General features: G+C 38.3%; 1 protein-coding gene across 6 annotated transcripts in view; it reads right to left on the bottom strand.

The window, feature by feature from the left end:
* Window positions 1-19,682, bottom strand: part of rnf220a (ring finger protein 220a) — a 560,193-nt gene that overhangs the window by 46,908 nt on the left and 493,603 nt on the right. For all 6 annotated transcript variants that reach the window (XM_069938838.1, XM_069938836.1, XM_069938841.1 and 3 more), the window contains exons 11-12: window positions 18,563-18,618; window positions 17,575-17,656 (exon numbers count right to left, since the gene is read on the bottom strand). In XM_069938838.1, the coding sequence (XP_069794939.1) occupies window positions 17,575-17,656; window positions 18,563-18,618 (138 nt within the window). The remainder of the gene's footprint in view (window positions 1-17,574; window positions 17,657-18,562; window positions 18,619-19,682) is intronic.

Below are 19,682 nucleotides of genomic sequence, written 5' to 3'. Positions count from 1 at the left end.
CGGCATTGCAGTACTTGACTGGTGTGATGTCTACTCACAGCTTATTTTGACAGTCAAAGGGACTTGGGCTGTGAAGCCAATGGTAGCCACAGGCAGGTGGAGTTAATGGTGGAACAGTTTGATTTACAGCAATGAGCCAGGCTGCACCAAAACGAACTCTTGCATTACAATCAAATGAGGCTATATCCCACTTTTGCCATTTCAGAATCTGTTGCACATCAACAAAATTTCCTAAAAGACCGAGACAATGCTTCCCATCAATCTGCTATATAAGCAAAGAAAAAGAGAATCCTATGGAGGTGCATTTCACATTGGCAGATAGTATGAGGTGTGGTGAAATACTGACATCCATAGATAAGTTCCACTCTCAACAGACCAACTCAGAACTACTCAGCAGATGGTCTTTCCCCTGCCACCACTACTCCTTTTCTCCTCTCTAAGCCCAGAAGATTATCTTGAGAGGAAATAAAAATTATACAGTTGAGGGGAATGGGGAGATAAAAGGAGAAACAAAAACCTAAAGCTTTGCATCAACCCACTGACAGACTTTTAACAATAAAGAACAGCGCATGACGCAAATCTTCTTGCATTGTATCTATTAATTCATGGTTCTAGAACATCCAAGAAATGCTTCACATTTGATAAACATCCTCAAATCACAAAATGAACCTTCAAAGATCAAAATGATCACTTTATGCTGTAGTGTAACCAACAACCATCTATCACTTGCACCAGGGCCTGATAAAACTACATCTATGTTGCAAGTAAGCAAGTCTTAGTGTCAAGCATTGAAAAGGCATTAGTTTCCTGAAAATTTAGTGCTGTACAAATTAGCCTGGGTAGATTTATTGATGGCACTCAGAAGGTCTGAACAAATTTTGTACTTTGGCAGTCACAAATTGACTGCAATTTACAAAGTTTGTGGCAAAAACTCAAAAAATCTTTAGGCCAACTGCATATTTTTATTTCAAAACATAAATATATATTTTTTTAAAATACACTTATTTGCAAAGTATGAATGAGGGTGACTAAAAGACGTGCGCAAGAAAAACTTGCATGCCACTTACAAATTGTGGAAGAGCTACAAGTTACAGTACATTGGAAAAGAAGAAATGTTTCAAGAGGTAGGGAGAATTTCCTGGGAGTAGTAAGCCATCTCTCATATACCTGCTGAAAGCAATCTTACCTTGAAGGGATTCCCGAGCAAGAACTCCTGAACTCATCCAGTTTCATCCTCATAAGTAAGACTCTCCAATCATTGGGCCCCAGAAGAATGTTCTGGCAGCCAGCAAAGCTGTGCTCCAGGCTGTCAAATTTATATGAATGCCCGTGACAGTCACAAACATTCAAAGATATAGAAATCAAATGCTAAAACAGACTAGAAAACGTAACTGCTGGGCAACTGCATGAAGTTGACCCTCTTATACTGGATTCTAAGATATCAATTTCAAAGCTCATTAATCTAGCAGCAAGTGGGCAGTGAAGTAGTGACACTGGTAGACCTTCTGCCGGCAGCTTCAGCAACCTGGGTTCAATTCTGACCTCTGGAGCTGCTGCATGGAGTTTCTATGTTCTGCTAGTGACCATATGACTTTTTTTTCCCCAGGTGCTCCAGTTTCCTTTCACATCCGTAAAACGTACGGTTTGGAACATTAATTGGCCACTATTTGTGTACTAGAACATGGGGTGATGATAGGAATGTGAAGAGAATATCTGTTATCTGATGCTTGAGAGTGGCGTGGACTCAGTTTGCTAAAAGTCTGTTCCTATGTTTAGAGCTTTTGCACTTGTGTATGTTTACTGGAAAGTCCAAAAGATCCTGAGAGTCATGTAGAAAATGTCCTTGTTACACATTGCATTCAATTGTTTATTGTTTATGCAGTGAAAAAAATTGCTTTGCTATAGAGGCATATCAGCATTTACATAGAACAGGAATAAAAACGAAAGTGCAGGGAGAGTGTTACAATCAAACAAAAGTGCAGAATATAGTGTCATGCAAGTACAGAGATACAAAGGAACAGTTAAACACTGCCAGCATTCTCAAGATTACCTTTCCAGTAAGAAGACCTGAGCCACTGTTGTGCAGTACGACAAGTCTCTTACTACAGTCCCTTTCACACTTGCAAGTGATCCCAGGAATCAAACGCCAATCGGCCTTTAAAGTGGCAAGTGTGAAAGCAAAATCAGCTCAACTCTGGCGTCAAATGACATACTTTCACGCCAGGGATTGATGGCCTCAACCCCTATTAAAATCCTTGGGGTCTGTAGACGCCAGTGTTGCAATCTGGCAAGTGTGAAAGGAGTAATTGCATCGTGGGATTGAAATGACCCAAGTTTTTGTGTGAGTGCAAGAAGATTAAAATGAAGGTATAAAGTTTGCCATGGGAATATCGGAATTGGGGGGGAGAGAAAGAGAGAATGAGAATAAATAGCAACAAACAGCAATAGTGTTATGAGCCCAGAGGGACCCCAAAACTCAACAGCAATAAATAGCAATAACCAAAAGAAATGGTTATTTAAACAAAAATTGCTTTTAATTATCTTTAAACATGAAAACAGAATCGCACTTTATCACTATTGACTTAACTAACCTAACTTAACCCCCTTCTAATTCTAAGTGCACTTGTATGTAATGTGTGTATAAGTTCAGAAAAGTTCTTTGATTCACAGTCCAATCTCACATCTCATTCTTCCAAGTTCACTGGTTGCAGGCAATTCTTATACTGAGCACAGAATTTAACATTTATAAAGTTAACCAGGCTTTGGTGCTTGAAAGGTAAATGGTTCCTGGTCAGGTTCTTGTCAGTTTTCAGAGAGAGATTTGTTGTTCTTGGATACTCACAACTGATTCCTTTTTAATCAGCCACTCCAGTGTCTAGCCGACGAAACTTACCCCTTCAGGGTTCTCCAGATGATAACCTCTTTCTTTCAGGTCACCACAGAGTTCCTTTTTGTTTCTCTTATTTCAAGTGAAATATTAGACAGCTAGTCCTCTCCTCTTGCATGAACTTCAAGGGCTTTGTCCAGGCTGAACTAAGCACTCACAACCTATCTTCTAAATGGGGTTTTTCCATAAACTTGCCAGCTTGTCCTGTTCCAGCCCCAGCTGCTGACTTTAGCATTGCAAAACTGATCTCTGTGTGAGTGTGTGTGTGTGTGTCTCTCTCTCTCTCTCTCTCTCTCTCTCTCTCTGTGTGGGAGAAACACTGTTTGACTCTCTCTGCTTGCAAAACCACATGATCCTCTTAGAACAGCAAGTTCCACTGCAGACAGTACTGCAACTCCAACAAGTTCTTTCATTTGTTGCCTTTTTGTAAATAACAATCCATTAGTGAAGTCTCTTGGGCACTCTCCACAGCTTTTGCAAAGGCTCTGGGGCTGACATTAGCAGAGCTCCAGTGTTTCAAATAAGATCTGTTTTAAAGTGTTTGTATGTGACCTACACTAAAACCCTTGCCCCAATTTATCTCCCAAAAACATATCTATATTCTGTCACAATAGCAGACAATTTTTGCAGCATGGGAAAGTTGGTAGCGCTATAAAGACCGTGGAGGAAAAAGCAATGGCAGACCTGACTTCCCAGAATGCCCTGCAGCAGAGAAACCCTTCTATGAACGCTCCATGTATGCAGCCGGGCATACAGATTTTTCACCACAGTATTTATAAATTATACACGATAGCGCTACCAACTTTCCCACCCAGTTTAAAAATTGTCCATTATTATTTATTGCTCGCACTTTCCCACGGTCCCTTATAAAGGTTTATATAGATCGGCACAACAACAGGAGCTGAAGGACTTATATTGTGCAGTACATAAAGCTTAATAATGTTATAATTATCCATGATTAATTTTTTTCAAATACAAGACCATAATACATTGATCAGGATTTAGAGCAGGTTCACTATCATTCGATGCGCCATGACATCACCGGTAGAAGGTAGAACAGTCCTAACCATGAGGTTGGCTCCTTGCAAGTGTTAAAGTGTTCACTGTCCCAGTTAGGAATGGTCAAGTGTGAAAAGTCCAACCTCCATTCCTATCCCAGGACACTGAACAGCTAATTTAGTGGGCTACAAGTGTGAAAGGGGCTTACTTTATTCATTTTGGAGGAATTTCTTTAGTTTGGGCTTCACAAAAAAAAATTTTAAATCCACAATCTGCTGAAGGACTCAGCAAATCAAACAATATCAGTGTGAGAAAAAAGAATGACCAATTCTATGAGCTTCAGGGCTCAGAAAAGTTCTTTGATTCACAGTCTAATCTCACATCTCATTCCTCCAAGTGCACTGGTTGCAGGCAATTCTTATACTGAGCACAGAATTTAACATTTATAAAGTTCACCAGGCTTTGGTGCTGATGAAGAGTTCCAGCCACAATGTTAAGAATCCGTTATTCTCCCACTGATGTTGCCTGACCCACTGAATTCCCCCAGTAGATGCACCTTGTTCCTGATACCACCAGTACCTCATGTGTCTCTAAATTATAAACCCTAAATATTTAATATGCATTATGCAGAAAAAAACATTAGTATTGGTAATTACTAATATATTTTGAAAGCAGGGAAACCTACAATCAGCATTAATTTGGTGATCTTCTTAATGTTTGATTCCAGCAGTAATGTCACAGCCTAAAGGTAGCTCATAAGGCCATCTTTTATATCAAAGAGCTTATTGTGGTTGAAATGGGTAGGAGTAATTCTTTGAAATGAGTCCAAAAGGAGCCAAGTAGCAGGTGTGGTGCAGCCTGTAATCAATAAGTGGGCCACATCAAGTCCTGATTTAGTTGTAAAAAATTGCTGCCCTACCCAAAGATCAGTGCAATATGTGAAGACTGCACAATCAATAGAGAGAATATTGATTTAGTTATTGTAGGTTCATATGGTCCAGACCTTGTTAAAATCACATTTATTAACTGGACTGTGCTCATTAACCATTTAATTTTGATGTCATTTGGATTAAGAAGGTCGGTTATTTTAAATACGCAAGTAGTGACTCATTTGAACTGAAGGTATTGTTCAATTGTAGGTTGAAAAAAAACCAAATTTGTTCAAGAAGTATCCAAATCCAACTGATTGTAAAGCCAACATCCCAAGCACTGTGCTAAACCGATACTTTAAAAAAAAACTCCTCAAAAGTTAAAAGGTTGTATACGTTTTATTTTAGCTAAAACACACAGAGAGCAAGATGAGCAAGTTTCTGGATGGGCGTAACAGCTACTGATGGAAATGGTTCCATTTCATATTTTGAGTCAAGATGATCAAACCTGTCAATGATCCCTGAGATACTGTAAGCCTTTAAGATATAGGAGCACAAGTAGGCCATTCAGCCCATTAATCTCCTCTTCATTCCATCATGAGCAGATCCATTCTCCAACTCAGCCCCTCTCCCCTGCCATCTCCTCATAACTTTGAGACCCTAACTATCCAGATATATATCATCTCTTCCTCAAATACACCAGGCAGTAGCAAATTCCAGAGGTTCACCACTTTCTGGCTGAAGAAATTCCAATGCATCTCTCTTTTAAGTGGGTGCCCTTCAATCCTGAAGTTGTGCCTTCAGGTCCTAGACTCCCCCACCGTGAGAAACAACTTTGCCACATCTCCTCCGTCAAGGCCTTTCAACATTCAAAATCCTTCTATGAGATTCCTTCTACTGAACTCCAAGAGATAACAGTCCAAGTTACTCAGATGCTAATTCCTTCATTTCTGGATTCATTCTTGTACATTTTCTCTGAACCCTCTTCAGCGCCAGCACGTTTTCTTAAATAAGGACCCCAAAACTGGACCCTGTACTCCAAGGCCATTCAAGAAATATCCATCATTTTGACATGAGAAATGCTTTTTAGAACAAGTTGCTGTACAAGTGGCAATGAGATATGGGTTGTTACTACGTTGCCTGAAATGCTTGATTGCAAATTCAACCACCACAGCAGAGACAAGTACAAAATACAAGTTGACATGATAGTGAAGTATCAAGGGACCGATGCACTGCTGAAGATGTCATATTTCAAAAGAGATTAAACAAAAGTCAATTTTGCTTGCTCTCATGGTTAGATGTAGAACATCCCAAGGCAATATTTTCAAAAGTATGTTCCTCTTCGTGCACTGGCCACATTTCGATGCTTGTTAATGTTTGAGATTACTTGGTCATTATCAAACATGTGGAAGACTGCCATGGGCAAATGGCTCGTACTGCACAGCAGAAGGTATTCCCTTAGTTGTAAAACCCTGAAGCTGTAAAAGGTGCTAAATAACAACAAATGCCACCATCCCCACTCTGAATCAGTCATTAGAGAAAAGAGAGAAACGGGAATATTATTTAAGTGCCAGCTTTTAATTGTTATTTTTGTATTCTAGATCCTGAGGTGGGTACTTTTAGTGATGGTTGAAAGTTTTAATTCCTGAATTTTAAAAGGTAACTCGTAAACTCCTGTAACTTTAGAGGACTGCATCAAATCTTTCCAGTACAGAGATTCATTTTGTAAATTACCTGCAACTTCTGAAATAGTTGGCTGACAAAATAATCCAAGCCAGAAGGACTACAACTATTCGTTATTATACTTATGCTTAAGAAGTTTCCTGCTCAGTAGCGTATTCTCCCACTCGCCTTAGTAACTCACACTGAATTAATTATCTTATGTCCTGTCTGGCTGGGCAACAATACAGCCTCTAACAGAATCCATTAACTTCATTAGCAAATAATGATCGTGATGGAAAGTCTCAATGGACCCAACTGGGTCTATCAGACAGAATAGGCCATTTGTCAAACATTAGTGCTCACGTGTGCTCTTTGCTCTTCAAATTAAAGAGTGGAACTCCCAAATTAAACTCTCAGATGGCTTCACTATGCAATCCATTAATTAATTCATATTAGCTTACACACCATCAGAAACCTGAAATATTTGAATCTAGGTATCTCGAAAGGTAGGTCTCTAGTAATGGTCATAATTACATGAAAAAAGATGTGCATTGGTCAGAATTACTTAGTCATGTAAATACAGTTCCTACTGAATTACGCTTTGTACACAGCCACCTCGTTCCAGGACATTTTCTCCTTTTTTTAAAAAAAAAGGAATGTGTGCTGTGTAAAAAGTACAGTGACGGATTTGGGGGAGGGGGGGGTCATCCAGTTCCGTCTTTTTTCCACAAATGGACCTAGTAAAATTCCCAGAACGCCTGCAGTGTAAACTGCACATCTAGCATTCTGACATCAATTCGGGTCATGATGTATATTGTGTAGTGTAATTTTTCTAGTATATTGCATTCCACTTGTTTTTTTAAAGTGATGCCTGCTCTCTCCCACAGTCCACTGTCTCGGCGGTCCACTGCCTGCTCTCTCCCAGTGGTCCACTGGCTGCTAACCCTAACCCTTATTTTCTGTCTGGGCAGTCTCCAGCCAGATGACGTTAATTAGTTCTCTGCTTTCTCCCTTCTTTTTTACCCCTTTCCAGTTTTTCGAGTTCTCCCCCTCCACCCCTGATCACTGCTGTCCCCTCCCTTCCTTCTCCATCTATCATCTCCTGCCTTTGTCCTCACCCCCCCCCTCCTTTTGTTCAGACACCTGCTGACATTCTCCCATACCTTGATGAAGGGCTCAAGCCCAAAAGGTCAATTATTTATTTTTACCTTTGCCACATAAAGGACACTGTTTGACCTGCTGAATTTCTCCAGCATTTTGTGCTTTTACCCTAACCCTAACCCAAATCCCACATATTACCCTAATGTGTAAAGATAAAGTCACTCACTATATAAAGAATAAACTTGCCCCAGGACACAACAATAACCACAATGAAAGTAAGGATCATAAAGAGCTAGAAACAGGCACAAAATAATGAAAGTATGGGCCAACCAAAAGTGGCAATTTATAGTGACACAGGATCTCTGAGAGAAAAGACCAGTGAACACAAGAGGGATGATTATCCTGCTGCCTGCATACTAGCAACCTAACCCTAAATATGACATTAGATCTGCCAGACTGTGAGCAAGCTGGTTTGTCCTCAGTTTGAACAGTTTGAAGCCCATCATCCCATCCCTCACCAGCCCCAATGATAGATACAGAGATTAGTATGGGATTAGTGGTATGTGAATGGGAAGAAAAAGTTGAAATCCATTTCTGTAGATTAATACTTGCATTAGATTTTCCCACACTCTTTTATAAATTGTGTATTTTCTCATTCTCCTTTATACATTGTGTGCTTAAGTCTTATTAAATTGTGCATGTATTTTCCCACAATCTTTTATAAATTGTGCATGTTTTATTCCTGCTACAATTTTCCAACTCTTTTAATTGTTGTGTGTTAATAAAGGTAACATTGATAGTAAACCCTTGTGTCCAGACTCATCTCTCATGGACCTGACACTTTCCCAACACAACAATGACCAGTGCTGAGTCCGACAGCGTTACTCACCATTATCACCCTAATTTCAACCTCATCATTTTTTGGGAAAAACAAGTGGGTCTAACATGCCATCAAATACAATACGTTATACATGACACTAGATGTAGATACCAACGCTGTTGAGTTACACATCCCTCCCTTATTGTTCACAGAATGCCGGCTTGCTGTATAAAAAGACACGCTGACCCGGAAATATGCCAGTTTTGTTCATTTAAGTGTGAACGACCAAAGCTACACACACACACACACACACACACGCACACACACACTCTACAACTCTGGACCAAATTGCATTCGACTGGTTTCGATCCAAAAAATTACATACAGTCTAGCACACATGTACAAAAACATTAAAATAAAATGCAGTACAAGTCAGAATGTTATAGGATGAAGCCAAACAATACTTTTAGAGAATTGTCATTAACCACCTGATCAACCACAATGAGATTAGATGTATCGTTTTTGCAGTCATTTTTAACTTCCCATCTTCTCACCAATGGTAAATCAAGCTGATGTATAGTTGTGTTGGCAACAGTAGCTCCTCTCATATACCCACTCTTCATTTCTGACCCCAGTGAGTCATGGAAAAGGTCCACAGGAGCAAACATTTACAAATATTTCTACCACCAGTCTTAGATCAGAAATGCAATACAAGAATGATGGCTTTCTTCAGTCTTGCTAGCTCAGATCTCAGCTAGGTCAGTGGCACAAACTGTTGATGTTTTCCCACTAATCTACATTTTAAGAAATTAATGGAAATAAATGCCATATTCCACCTGGGAGGATGTATCAATTACAGGGATTAGCCAATTTTCTTAACAAGAATCCACTTAATAAATTGAAATTAGTTGAATCCAGTATTTCCAAAGTACTCATTTATCATGAGCTGTCATTGTAAATTTCTTTTTCTCCCCACTTTAACCCTTGGTACAGCATATAGCTCAAGCAATTAAAGTACAACCATACTATGATCCACATCGGATCAACCTTTTCTAACCAGAGCCACAATACATTGTATAATTGCAAAAATACTTTAAAAGTTAGATTTCATTATAAGCATCTCAAACATGTAATGGAAGAATACAGTAAAACCCCTGTTATTCAGAATTCAAGCAGACGACTCAAACAACCAGCACAAAAAAAAACTGTGAAAATAAATAGGTAAAAAACATACAAGTTTAAAATTGGCACGCCTTGCCATTAGTTCACCAATCTCAATCTCAAGCAACCAAAAAATTCACTTATCATGCACCTACCAATTCCTGTACATTGCAGGTTTTTACTGTATACAGGTATTCAGAAAAAGCTCAGGAATATATTATGCCTTTCATAACTTTAGGACATCCAAATGTTGTATTGTTCCCAAAATGTATTTTGAGCACTGGCTTAAGTATTTTGGACGTAAAGGACCGAAAGATTGAAAATAGCCACATTTTTATTGTTTGAAAAGGGCAGTTCCATGCTTGAAATAGTCTCTCCAAAGCTTTCAAGCATGGAATTACTCACACTCACCAATATCATGCCTATTTTCTTTCAGAGTCTATTTTCCTTTCAATAAAATAATGAGAAAAGCAAACAAACAAAACAAGCAACAGGTACAGTCTGAGAGCAGTGGATACCAGCAGGAAACACAATGGCCAGTAGTGGAACGATCAACAGAATTAGACCCCTAGATAAATGTGGAACCCTGTAACTCCCTACCAATGATGTCACACTCCATCACATTTTGCGGAAAAGACCAAGAGGATGGAAATATTTCTTAAAAATTGCTACGAAGTAAAAAAATATTATTCCATTGTAAAACCTTAAAATAGTCAAGATAATGAAAAATATTTAACTGATTTTGTACTAAGCCATAATTATTCATGAAAAATATACATATGCAAGTAATTACCTCAGAATAAATACTCCAAACTTTTATTCTCAAAATATTAACTCTTCAACTCATAACTTGCACTAATATGTCCAATTTTTAAAAATCTATTTGTAAAATAATGGTACTTTTAAAAAGCTTGTTAAAACAGTAACTTTCCCTTCCTAAATAAATCACAATTTGATCTCATCACCATCTTATAATTTTGCCCACTTGGAAATGTAACTACTGATGTTCCTCAAAGATTACCCATGTCTGATGACCAAATGAAATTAATCTCGGCAAAGTATAACATGCCACGGTGAATGCTGGGTTTGAAAACAGGCTTCCTTGATTAGCAGTGAATAGCTGTACCAGCACAAATCCAGGCCATATTCAGTTCGAGAAAGAGTAGGAAGGATAACATCCAAGCAAACTGGGTTGTAAATATGGAAAACGTTCACTGAAATTATTACATCATTTTGGAAGTCTAGCTTTACAAACAAAAAAAATTGTAATGCTGGTTGGTTTCATCAGAGAGAGAATTATCAAAATGAAATGAATAGTGAAATTCAGAGAGTAAAATAAAATGTTAAGTAGACAATTCTAAACTTGTATTTCAGGTGAGATAAATGATCAGTAGACTTTCAATAATGTGGAAAAAAATAAGTTTGAAACAATAATTTATAATGATAGTTCATTTAATCCATAATAGTCTTAATTTTTCTCATGTAAAAATTTACCAGAGTATGCAGATCTGATTTTTTCAAAAGTGTATAATCTAGGCTTCATTTTTCTCCTTTCAATAAAAAGGTTTGGCATTATTTTTAGTTTCAATATTGAATAAAAAAAATTGAAGCATTGCAGCAAACGTTTTAGAAACAGATGGGATTTTAAAATTATTGCAACAATCAATTGATACTTTGTTGCCTGCCATGTATAAAAGTTACAACTGATGTATGGAAATAAGTAAAATAAAAAACATTGTCTCCTGCCTTAAATTCAGCATATTATAGAAGGCATTCTGCAAACAGCAGAGACCATGTAACAGTGTGTATATATTAGAAGACAGATTCAATTACCACAACTACACGGAAATTTCTTCTTTTGTTTCAAGGAAGCATGAAATTTGGCAACAATCAGATTGGCGGCCTTGTAGGTCCCATTTATCTTGCCAGGGGTACATAAGCCAGCCTCGTTGAGGGCTGGGAGATGAATATTAAAACCCCTGCATTCGTAGCAGCTGCAAGCGTGTCGCTCCATTTTATTCCCCCTGATTAATGGCCTCCTATTCCTGATTTATAACTCCCCGCTGGACAAGCCTTAGCCACACTGGAAATATTAGAGAATTATTAAATAAACATTCATACGTCATGTCTGTTTCATACACTCCTCATAATGCAACTGACTCCAATAGGAATTCAAGCGCCAGGAACTGTTTGCTTTAACTCTGACACGCAGCATCTTGAATGATTCATGCCTCGACTTGCTAAAACACTTAGTATCATACATCATGCCAGCAGTAGTCTCCCAGTTTGCAGAGTGCCTATATTGGCCCAGGATGAATCAATCTCGACTGAAGGTCTCTTGCTGCCACATTAGACATACATCATCATCCACACTCCTCCCAACTCCCAACTGCACCCCCCCCCCCCCGCCACCCCCACCCAAGTCAGGTACAGTCAGTCCCAGATCAATGGCCTTTAAAGTATGACCCTAATATTAATTTAGGCAGTTCAAACCAGCCCAAAGACATCAGTCAATCCCAACTTTAGTAGGCTTTGACAAAATATTTAACAGACCCACTCATCTGGAAATGTGTATGTGCGGGCACCTGCATGCATGTCTGAGAGAGGGGGAAGTAAGGGTAAGATGGGAGGTGGGAAAGTAAAGAGAAAAAGCTGTCAATGCAGCTAAAACCCTGACATAATTTTTTTTTAAGGTTCCCTTGATAGCACTACTCAGAAGTAGAGAATACTCTAGTTTTAGGTGACTCATATCAAACACTGACAGATTGGTGTTCATATTAATGATACCGCTGATTCCACTTGATGTTTCTGATTAATGTTTCTGTTTCTGCGAACAGAAATGGCTAAAATTCATTGTGTTTACTCTGGTTAACTTCAAAAAAAAACTTGCAGCTGTAAATTCTTGTTACAAGTGATGTATTTCATAGATTGTACTTTCGACATAGTACAGATTGAACTGTTGCATTTATTAACATTTGACTTTAAACATGGCAAATCAGAAGCTGAAAACACTGTATTTAATTTATATATTTTCTTGAACACAAACAAAATTTCACTAGCAAAATGTGCCACAGGCCATTCATGTGTTATGAATCTCACAATGCAATCCCCCCCCTTTCTACAAATTACTGTTAAGTGAATATAATTATAAAGACAAATGATTTATGAATAGATTGCGGAGTGGGTACAAAGAGGAGGGGGCAGTGGGTTTAGCAAAGATGTGTATGCTTTGGAATGAGAATGGAATGGTAACAGATGCAGAATCCATAGGACGTGAGTGAATGTACTATCCCTCACAGCAAACTCAATTTCAATTGGAAAAATTATGACAGAACAGAAGCTCTTCCACCTTGAAGTCAGATGAAAAGAAACTAAACACGAATCAACCTTAGTCGCTTAGCACATATACAGAACTCTGTCCACTTTATCCCACATTTTAAATAAAATTATGCATATTGGTAAGAGGAAAAGCACTAAATAGCTGAATTACCCCAAAACAGTTACAGATTGAGTCAATAATCTCTATAATCAGTATGAGAAGAAAACATATGAGAGCAATGAGTTCAATTCTCAATATTTTACAGAATGAATCTTCAAAATCATTCTTGAAATATAAAACTTGATTTCATTAAATTAAAATAATGAAAAGCTAATTTCCTATTTTCCTTATCTTGAAAATCTTGCTGGAATATTTATACCTCCTTGTTTGTCTTTCAAGACAGATACAAATATTGTGTATTTTGTGCACATGACAATAAAGGAACTTGAACCTTGAAATTAAGTAAGAACTCTTAATAAGATGGTGAAAACATTGAAGGAAAACATAAAAATCTGCATAAAGTCATCAATAGCATTATATTATGACATAAATCTTGGCAATTGACTTGAAACGATAATCTTAACATTCTGGATATATCAAATCCCTATGACATTTCTGTCCTCTCTAACAACTGGACATGAATCAATTATCTGTTCTTGTCCTTTTTGGCATCATATACCCCTGTATTTTTCATCAGACACCTATTTCCACTCATCATCCCATCTCTCATGAACACTTGCCTACACACTCTTACTTCCTACTCCACCAGACACTTCCCATATATGGCAAGCTTCCGGCCAAGTACTAGATGTGGGTTTGATTTTAATATTTAAGGAAATGTTGGATAGGTATATGGGGAAGGGAGGTGTGGAGGGTTATGGACCAGGTGTAGGTCAATAGGACTAGGAGGGAGAAGGTGTTCAGCATTGACTGGAAGGGATGAACTGGCCTGTATCTGTGTTGTAATTGTTATATGGTTATATTGCTTCACAAGATTAGTCATCAGATATAACTAAAATTTTCTCTTTCTCCAGGCATCTAAATAAAATAATGCTCTCTCTCCCTGTCAACAAACCAAATAACCAAATTTGAATACAAAGTTGATCAAAAATAATCCAATTACAACAGTTAATATCAATGTTGTGCTACATGAAAATATGCATTTTACTGCTCAAAAAACAAACAGCAAAATTAAACAGACCATAAATATTTGCATTAAGAACACATTTAACAAATGGAAATTTTTTGAGACCCTTTAAAACTGTATGATGCAATTTCCTTTTGGTAATACTTGCAAAACATGAAGTACTTTCAAAGTCAAAAAAGTCAATTTTAAAAGTGACTGATGAATGCCTTTAGAACCACAGAACACTACAGCACAGAAACAGGCCAGTTCGGCCCTTCTAGTCCATGCTGAACATCTAGTCTGCACAAGATTATTCTTCCTTGTCCCACTGACCTGCACACGAACCCTTCCATCCATGTATTTCTCTAAATTTTTCTTAAATATCAAACTGAGCTTACATTCATCAATTCAGTAGGCAGTTTGTTCCACATTTCCACCATTCTCTGTGAAGTTGCCCTTAAACTTTTCCCCTTTAAACTATGTCCTCTAGTTTTTAATCTCATTGAACCTCAGTGGAAAACGTTCACTTGCATTTACTCTATCTATATCCATTGTAATTTTGTATACCTCTATCAAATCTCCCCTCATTCTTCTACACTCCAGGCAATAAAGTCCTAACTTGTGTAACCTTTCCCTGAAACTCAGTTCTTCAAGTCCTAACAGCATCCTTGCAAATCTCCTTCGCACTCTTTCAATCTTATTATAATCCTTCCTGTAGTTAGGAGACCAAAACTGCACACAATACTCCAAATTTGGCCTCACCAATGTCTTGCACAACTTCATTATAACATGCAAATTCCTAAACTCAATTTATTTTTATTTATGAAAGCCAATATGCCAAAAGCTCTCTTTGTAGCCCTTTCTACCTGTGAAGCCAGGTTCAAGAAATTATATATCTGTACCCCCAAATCCCTCTGTTCTACTGCACTACTTACTCAGTGTCCTACCATTTACCATGTAGGTCCTACCTTGGTTTGTCACCTCACACTTGTCTGCATTAAATTCCATCTGCCATTTCTCAGCCTATTTTTCCAGCAGGTCCAAATCCCTCTGCAAGCTTTAAAAGCCTTCATCACTGTCCATAACCAACCTTTGTGTCATCTGCAAACTTGCTGAACCCATTCACCACATTATCATCCAACATACCACCTTAAGCAATCCCTTACTAATCACAGAGAACAGATGGCATAGGGATTACTTAAAATTGTATGTGAGTGGAAAGAAAAAGGTTGAGAACCACTATTCTAGATACTTTCCTATTTCCTCAAAATTGGCCTTTCTCTAATTTAGAATCTCAAACTGAGGACCAGACCTATTCTTATCCATAATTATCTTGAAACTAATGGCATCATGATCACTGGATCAATGGTATTTCCCTACATACACCTCTGTCACCTGTCCTGTCTGGTTTCCTAATAGGAGATCCAGTATTGCACTCTCTCTAGTTGGTACTGTATACAGAATAAATTTAGAAAACTTACTTGAACACATTTGACAAACTCTAACCCATCCAGCCCTTTCACAGTATGGGAATTCCAGTCAATAAGTGGAAAGTTAAAATCACCTACTAACACAACTTTATGTTTCTGGCAGCTGTCTGCTAATCTCTCTGTGGATTTGCTCCTCCAGTTCTGGCTGATTATTGGACAGTCTATAATACAACCCATTAATGCAGTCATGTCTTTCCCATTCCTCAGCTCCACCCATACAGCATCAGTACAAAAGCACTCTAGTTTGTCCTGTCTGACCGCTGCTGTGATATTTTCCAAGTAGTAATGCCACCCCTCCCCCTTTCATCCCTCCAGCTCTATTGTATCTATTGCATTCTTTGATAACTGATCTACTGACTGACCATTTAGGAACAATTTCACTGATGACAGGAGTTTGCAGGATCATTAAAGGGAAGTGCATTAGTATTTTTGAAAGAAACTTTTCCCTTATACATGATATTTCCAGTTATCTCAATCAACAACATGACATAACAGTTACACAAATATGCTGGAAAAATACAGTATGTCACGTAGCATCCATAAGATGTAAAGGATAACAAAACATTTTGGGCCTGAGCCCTTCGTCTGAAATCATTCTGACTTTGACTCTAGCTTATTATGACCTATTCTGTCCAGCCTTGCCGCCTTTGTAAAGGAAAATGTCAAGTGACAGACAAAGCCTTAGGAGCAGACGGCTTCCCTGCTGGAGAGCTGAAACTTGACAGTGAGGAAGGTACAAATTCACAACCTTATTGTCCACATCTGGGAAGAGGAAAGTATGTCAGGAGACCTCAGAAATGCCCTAACTGTGAACATTTTCAAGTAAAACAGCAAATCCAACAACAGTTAGTGGATAGGTCACCCTGCTGTTTGCCACAGGAAAAGTAATTGTCTGGGTCCTCTTCAACTGCTCCCTTTAGAAGCTTCCCAAATCATCAAATAGATTCTACCATCTGCAGCCAAAGATGCATTGAATTTTGCTATGTGCTCCCAAGGGAAATGCAGGGGAAGCACTGACCGCTCTTTGTGTACAGCTTCTTTTCAGCTCTACCTTTAATTCCATCAACTGATGGGGTGGAGTAGCTTGCTGTAAAATGGAGTCAAAGATTCTCAAATCAAGGACAACCTCAGAGTAAAGTGCAGCATGCAGAGGCCTATGCATTTGCACACATTTGGAGGGCGAGCTCCAAGTCACAATTGATTCATTTACTGGAGGATGGGCAATGCATTCAACATCAGCAAAGTTTCCTACCTGTCCCCACAATACAACTTGTCGCACTGTAAAAAGCTGTCAGAAAAATATGAGAGACTCCCTATACCTTGGAAGATATTTTTCCTTCAGTGTGGCAGCATACCTCTTAGCCAAGAGGATTTCAAGATCAAGAACTAAAATCCTCGATCTTACTACTTTCTTGCTAAAAATGGCACCTCAAGGAACAGGACAGACATTGAGCCCACTTCTGTTATGCCATCATCTAGTCTGTACAGGTGCCACCTACCCCAAACAGTATACCAGATCATACTGGACGTCACCTGCCATCTAGATACATGTACATTTGCCTGCTCCAACCAAATTAAAGAGGTGAGGATAATTTGGTGGAAAATTAGGGTTGAAATTGGATCGTGACAGTAACTGGGGAAGTTGAGGCAGAAAAGAATTTGAGCCTGGAGCAGTGCATATCTTGTGGGAGCAGATCAGAAAGTTGCAGAGCCGTCAGGGATGGTGAACTGTGCAAGGCAGCAGAAGGGGGAGGGAAAATTCTTTGCATTAAAGGGAGAGAATTTGTTTAAATGACAGACATTCCAATTCAATCTTGCACAGGAAATTCTGGAAGTCCCAGAAATTGCATTGGACATCCTTGGTTAAGTTGTGCCCAAGTGTGATCAGTCAAATTTCAAAGTGATAAGAAATGATTCATGCTTCATGACATTTTCAAAATACTAATCTGGATTAAGAAAAAAGTACACAATAGATGAATGGAAATACCATGGGTTTTTTTTCTACTCACCTTTAAAATGTACTTGTACTAATCAATTCAGAAGCAGTTTTGTCAGATAACAGGAAAGGAAAATTTATGTTTTGAGAGTCAAACAGGACAGAAACTTTTCTGATCTATTCTGTTAATACACGAGCACTTACTTTTCAATCTCACTGTTTTTACATGTCTTCTGTGTCTGAAGCTCTAGTTTTACACTCTCCCCATTACTTGTTGAGGGCATTTCTGTAAGAAATTAGAAGCACAAGATCGAAAACTACAAGTAAATCATTATTTCCCAAAAGTATAAATTTTAACACCAGAAATGTGGTATTCAGTTTGATTAAGGTTTTGATCACTGGAATAAGCATTGCACGAAGTAGTTTTCCCCAATAGTTAAAGCTCTGCTCAAGATCTAATTCGTCAAAAATAGGTAAGCACCTAAAAATACATTAATACAAGGATCTGCAATAGAAAATTATATTTATTAGCAATTAAAGCTTAAAATAAGGACAAAAACTTAAATCATGTACTCTTCTGGCATCCATCAAGGGTAACATAAAAGATGAGAATCACAACTGAAATCTTGAGCAACAAAGAGAAGCACGAGAGACTCGGGAGGTCAGGCAGAATCCATGGAAATAAATGGCCAGTCAACATTTAGGGTTGGAATTCTTTCTTTGGACTCCCAGAAAAATGATCCAACCTGAAACACTGACTGTCTATTTCTCTCCATGGATGCTTCCTGACAAGCTCAGTCTCTCCAGTATCTCATTGTCTTGCCAGAACTCACCAGTCCCCATTATTCCCCTCTTGCTGGATCCCACTCTGTTTCACAACCATCTGGATTTTGCCAGACTCTGCTCTCTCTACAACTCTTGCCGAATCTCATTCTCATGCCATGAAATATTAACTCAGTTTCTCTTGGCTGACATGCTGAGTGCTTTTCTTTTTCTCAACCTTCTACCCAGTGTTAATACAACAATTTCTCACAGGTTCCTACTGTAGCCTATTCAATTTTATAGACTTTAAAATTCAGGATATCATAAAAGTTTAAACCAATTTAGTGGATTATTATGGGTATAGCTAAAGGATGAAGTATTCAAATTGAATCCAACAAAAATCAAAGATGATCGTTGTCCATCTACCTACCATCATTCGCCCATTTGGAAAATTCTGGTGTTATCCTGTTGCTTGGGGTCCCACCACTGCAAAAATAATGTACCATAATTAATATCACACTTTGTAAAAATCATTGTAATTACAAAAATTAAATCATTGCCTGGAATCAAGGATCTAAAAGTGCAAAACATACTTTGTTTCCAAGAGGATTACAAAAGGAATACAACTAGCAGGGTTGTGGCCTTTAGGAGCTAAGATATCGAAGGGATGAGATCTCACTGGATGTAAAGAAGGCCGGCACAGTTGGCATAGCAGTTATTATAACGCCTTTACAGCGCCAGCGATTGGGGCTGGGGTTTGAATCCCACGCTGTCTGTAAGGAATTTGTATGTTCTCCACGTGACTACGTGGGTTTTCCACGGGGGCTTCAGTTTCTCCCACCATTCAAAATGTACTGAGGGTGTAGGCTAACATGGACTCCTGGGCCTAAATGGCCTGTTACCATGCTGTATGTCTAAAATTTAAAATATTAAACTATTTCCATTCCAGGATAAATTTATACAAAAATTTAGAGCAAAATAAAATTGCTATTAAAATGTGGGTTAGGTGATATATCTCAAATTAAATACTCAATAAACGGAAATAGCTAGACTTCTGCGAAAACAGGGACTGGAGCCAAAATTTACCTAGCAACAAAATATGTCTGACAGCATCCCTTACTTAATCTCAATCAAAGGGAATGGTGAAAGCAAATTACCTATCAAACTAATGTCTGATTTGGAAGACCCTTAAACTACCGGTACTTATCAAAATTGTCGGGTAACAGTTTTAAATCAAAATTACACCCAAGTAGCCTTAAATAGGAATGCAATAGAAACAAAGTAACACAAGAAAAAGCAGGATATAGTATACCGTTCCTGACAAAGAACGGTTCAGCACAGGGCAAGTTCTGTTCATGTTGGCCAATGTTCCTCCCCTTGCCCCTTTTTTTTGTTCCTCCCTCCTCCTTTTTATTCAGGTGCCCGCCTGCTTTTGGCTCTTGACAAATGGTTCGGGCTCAAAATATTGGTTATTTTTATCTTTGCCTCCTCTGGATGCTGTAGGATCTACTGTTTCTCCAGCACTTTTTTGTATTTACATTAAGCAATGT

The sequence above is a fragment of the Narcine bancroftii genome, chromosome 5 (assembly GCF_036971445.1).
Source record: "Narcine bancroftii isolate sNarBan1 chromosome 5, sNarBan1.hap1, whole genome shotgun sequence".
Taxonomy (NCBI): domain Eukaryota; kingdom Metazoa; phylum Chordata; class Chondrichthyes; order Torpediniformes; family Narcinidae; genus Narcine; species Narcine bancroftii.
Note: the sequence above shows the minus strand (reverse complement) of the source record. Positions and strands in the feature narration are given on the sequence as shown.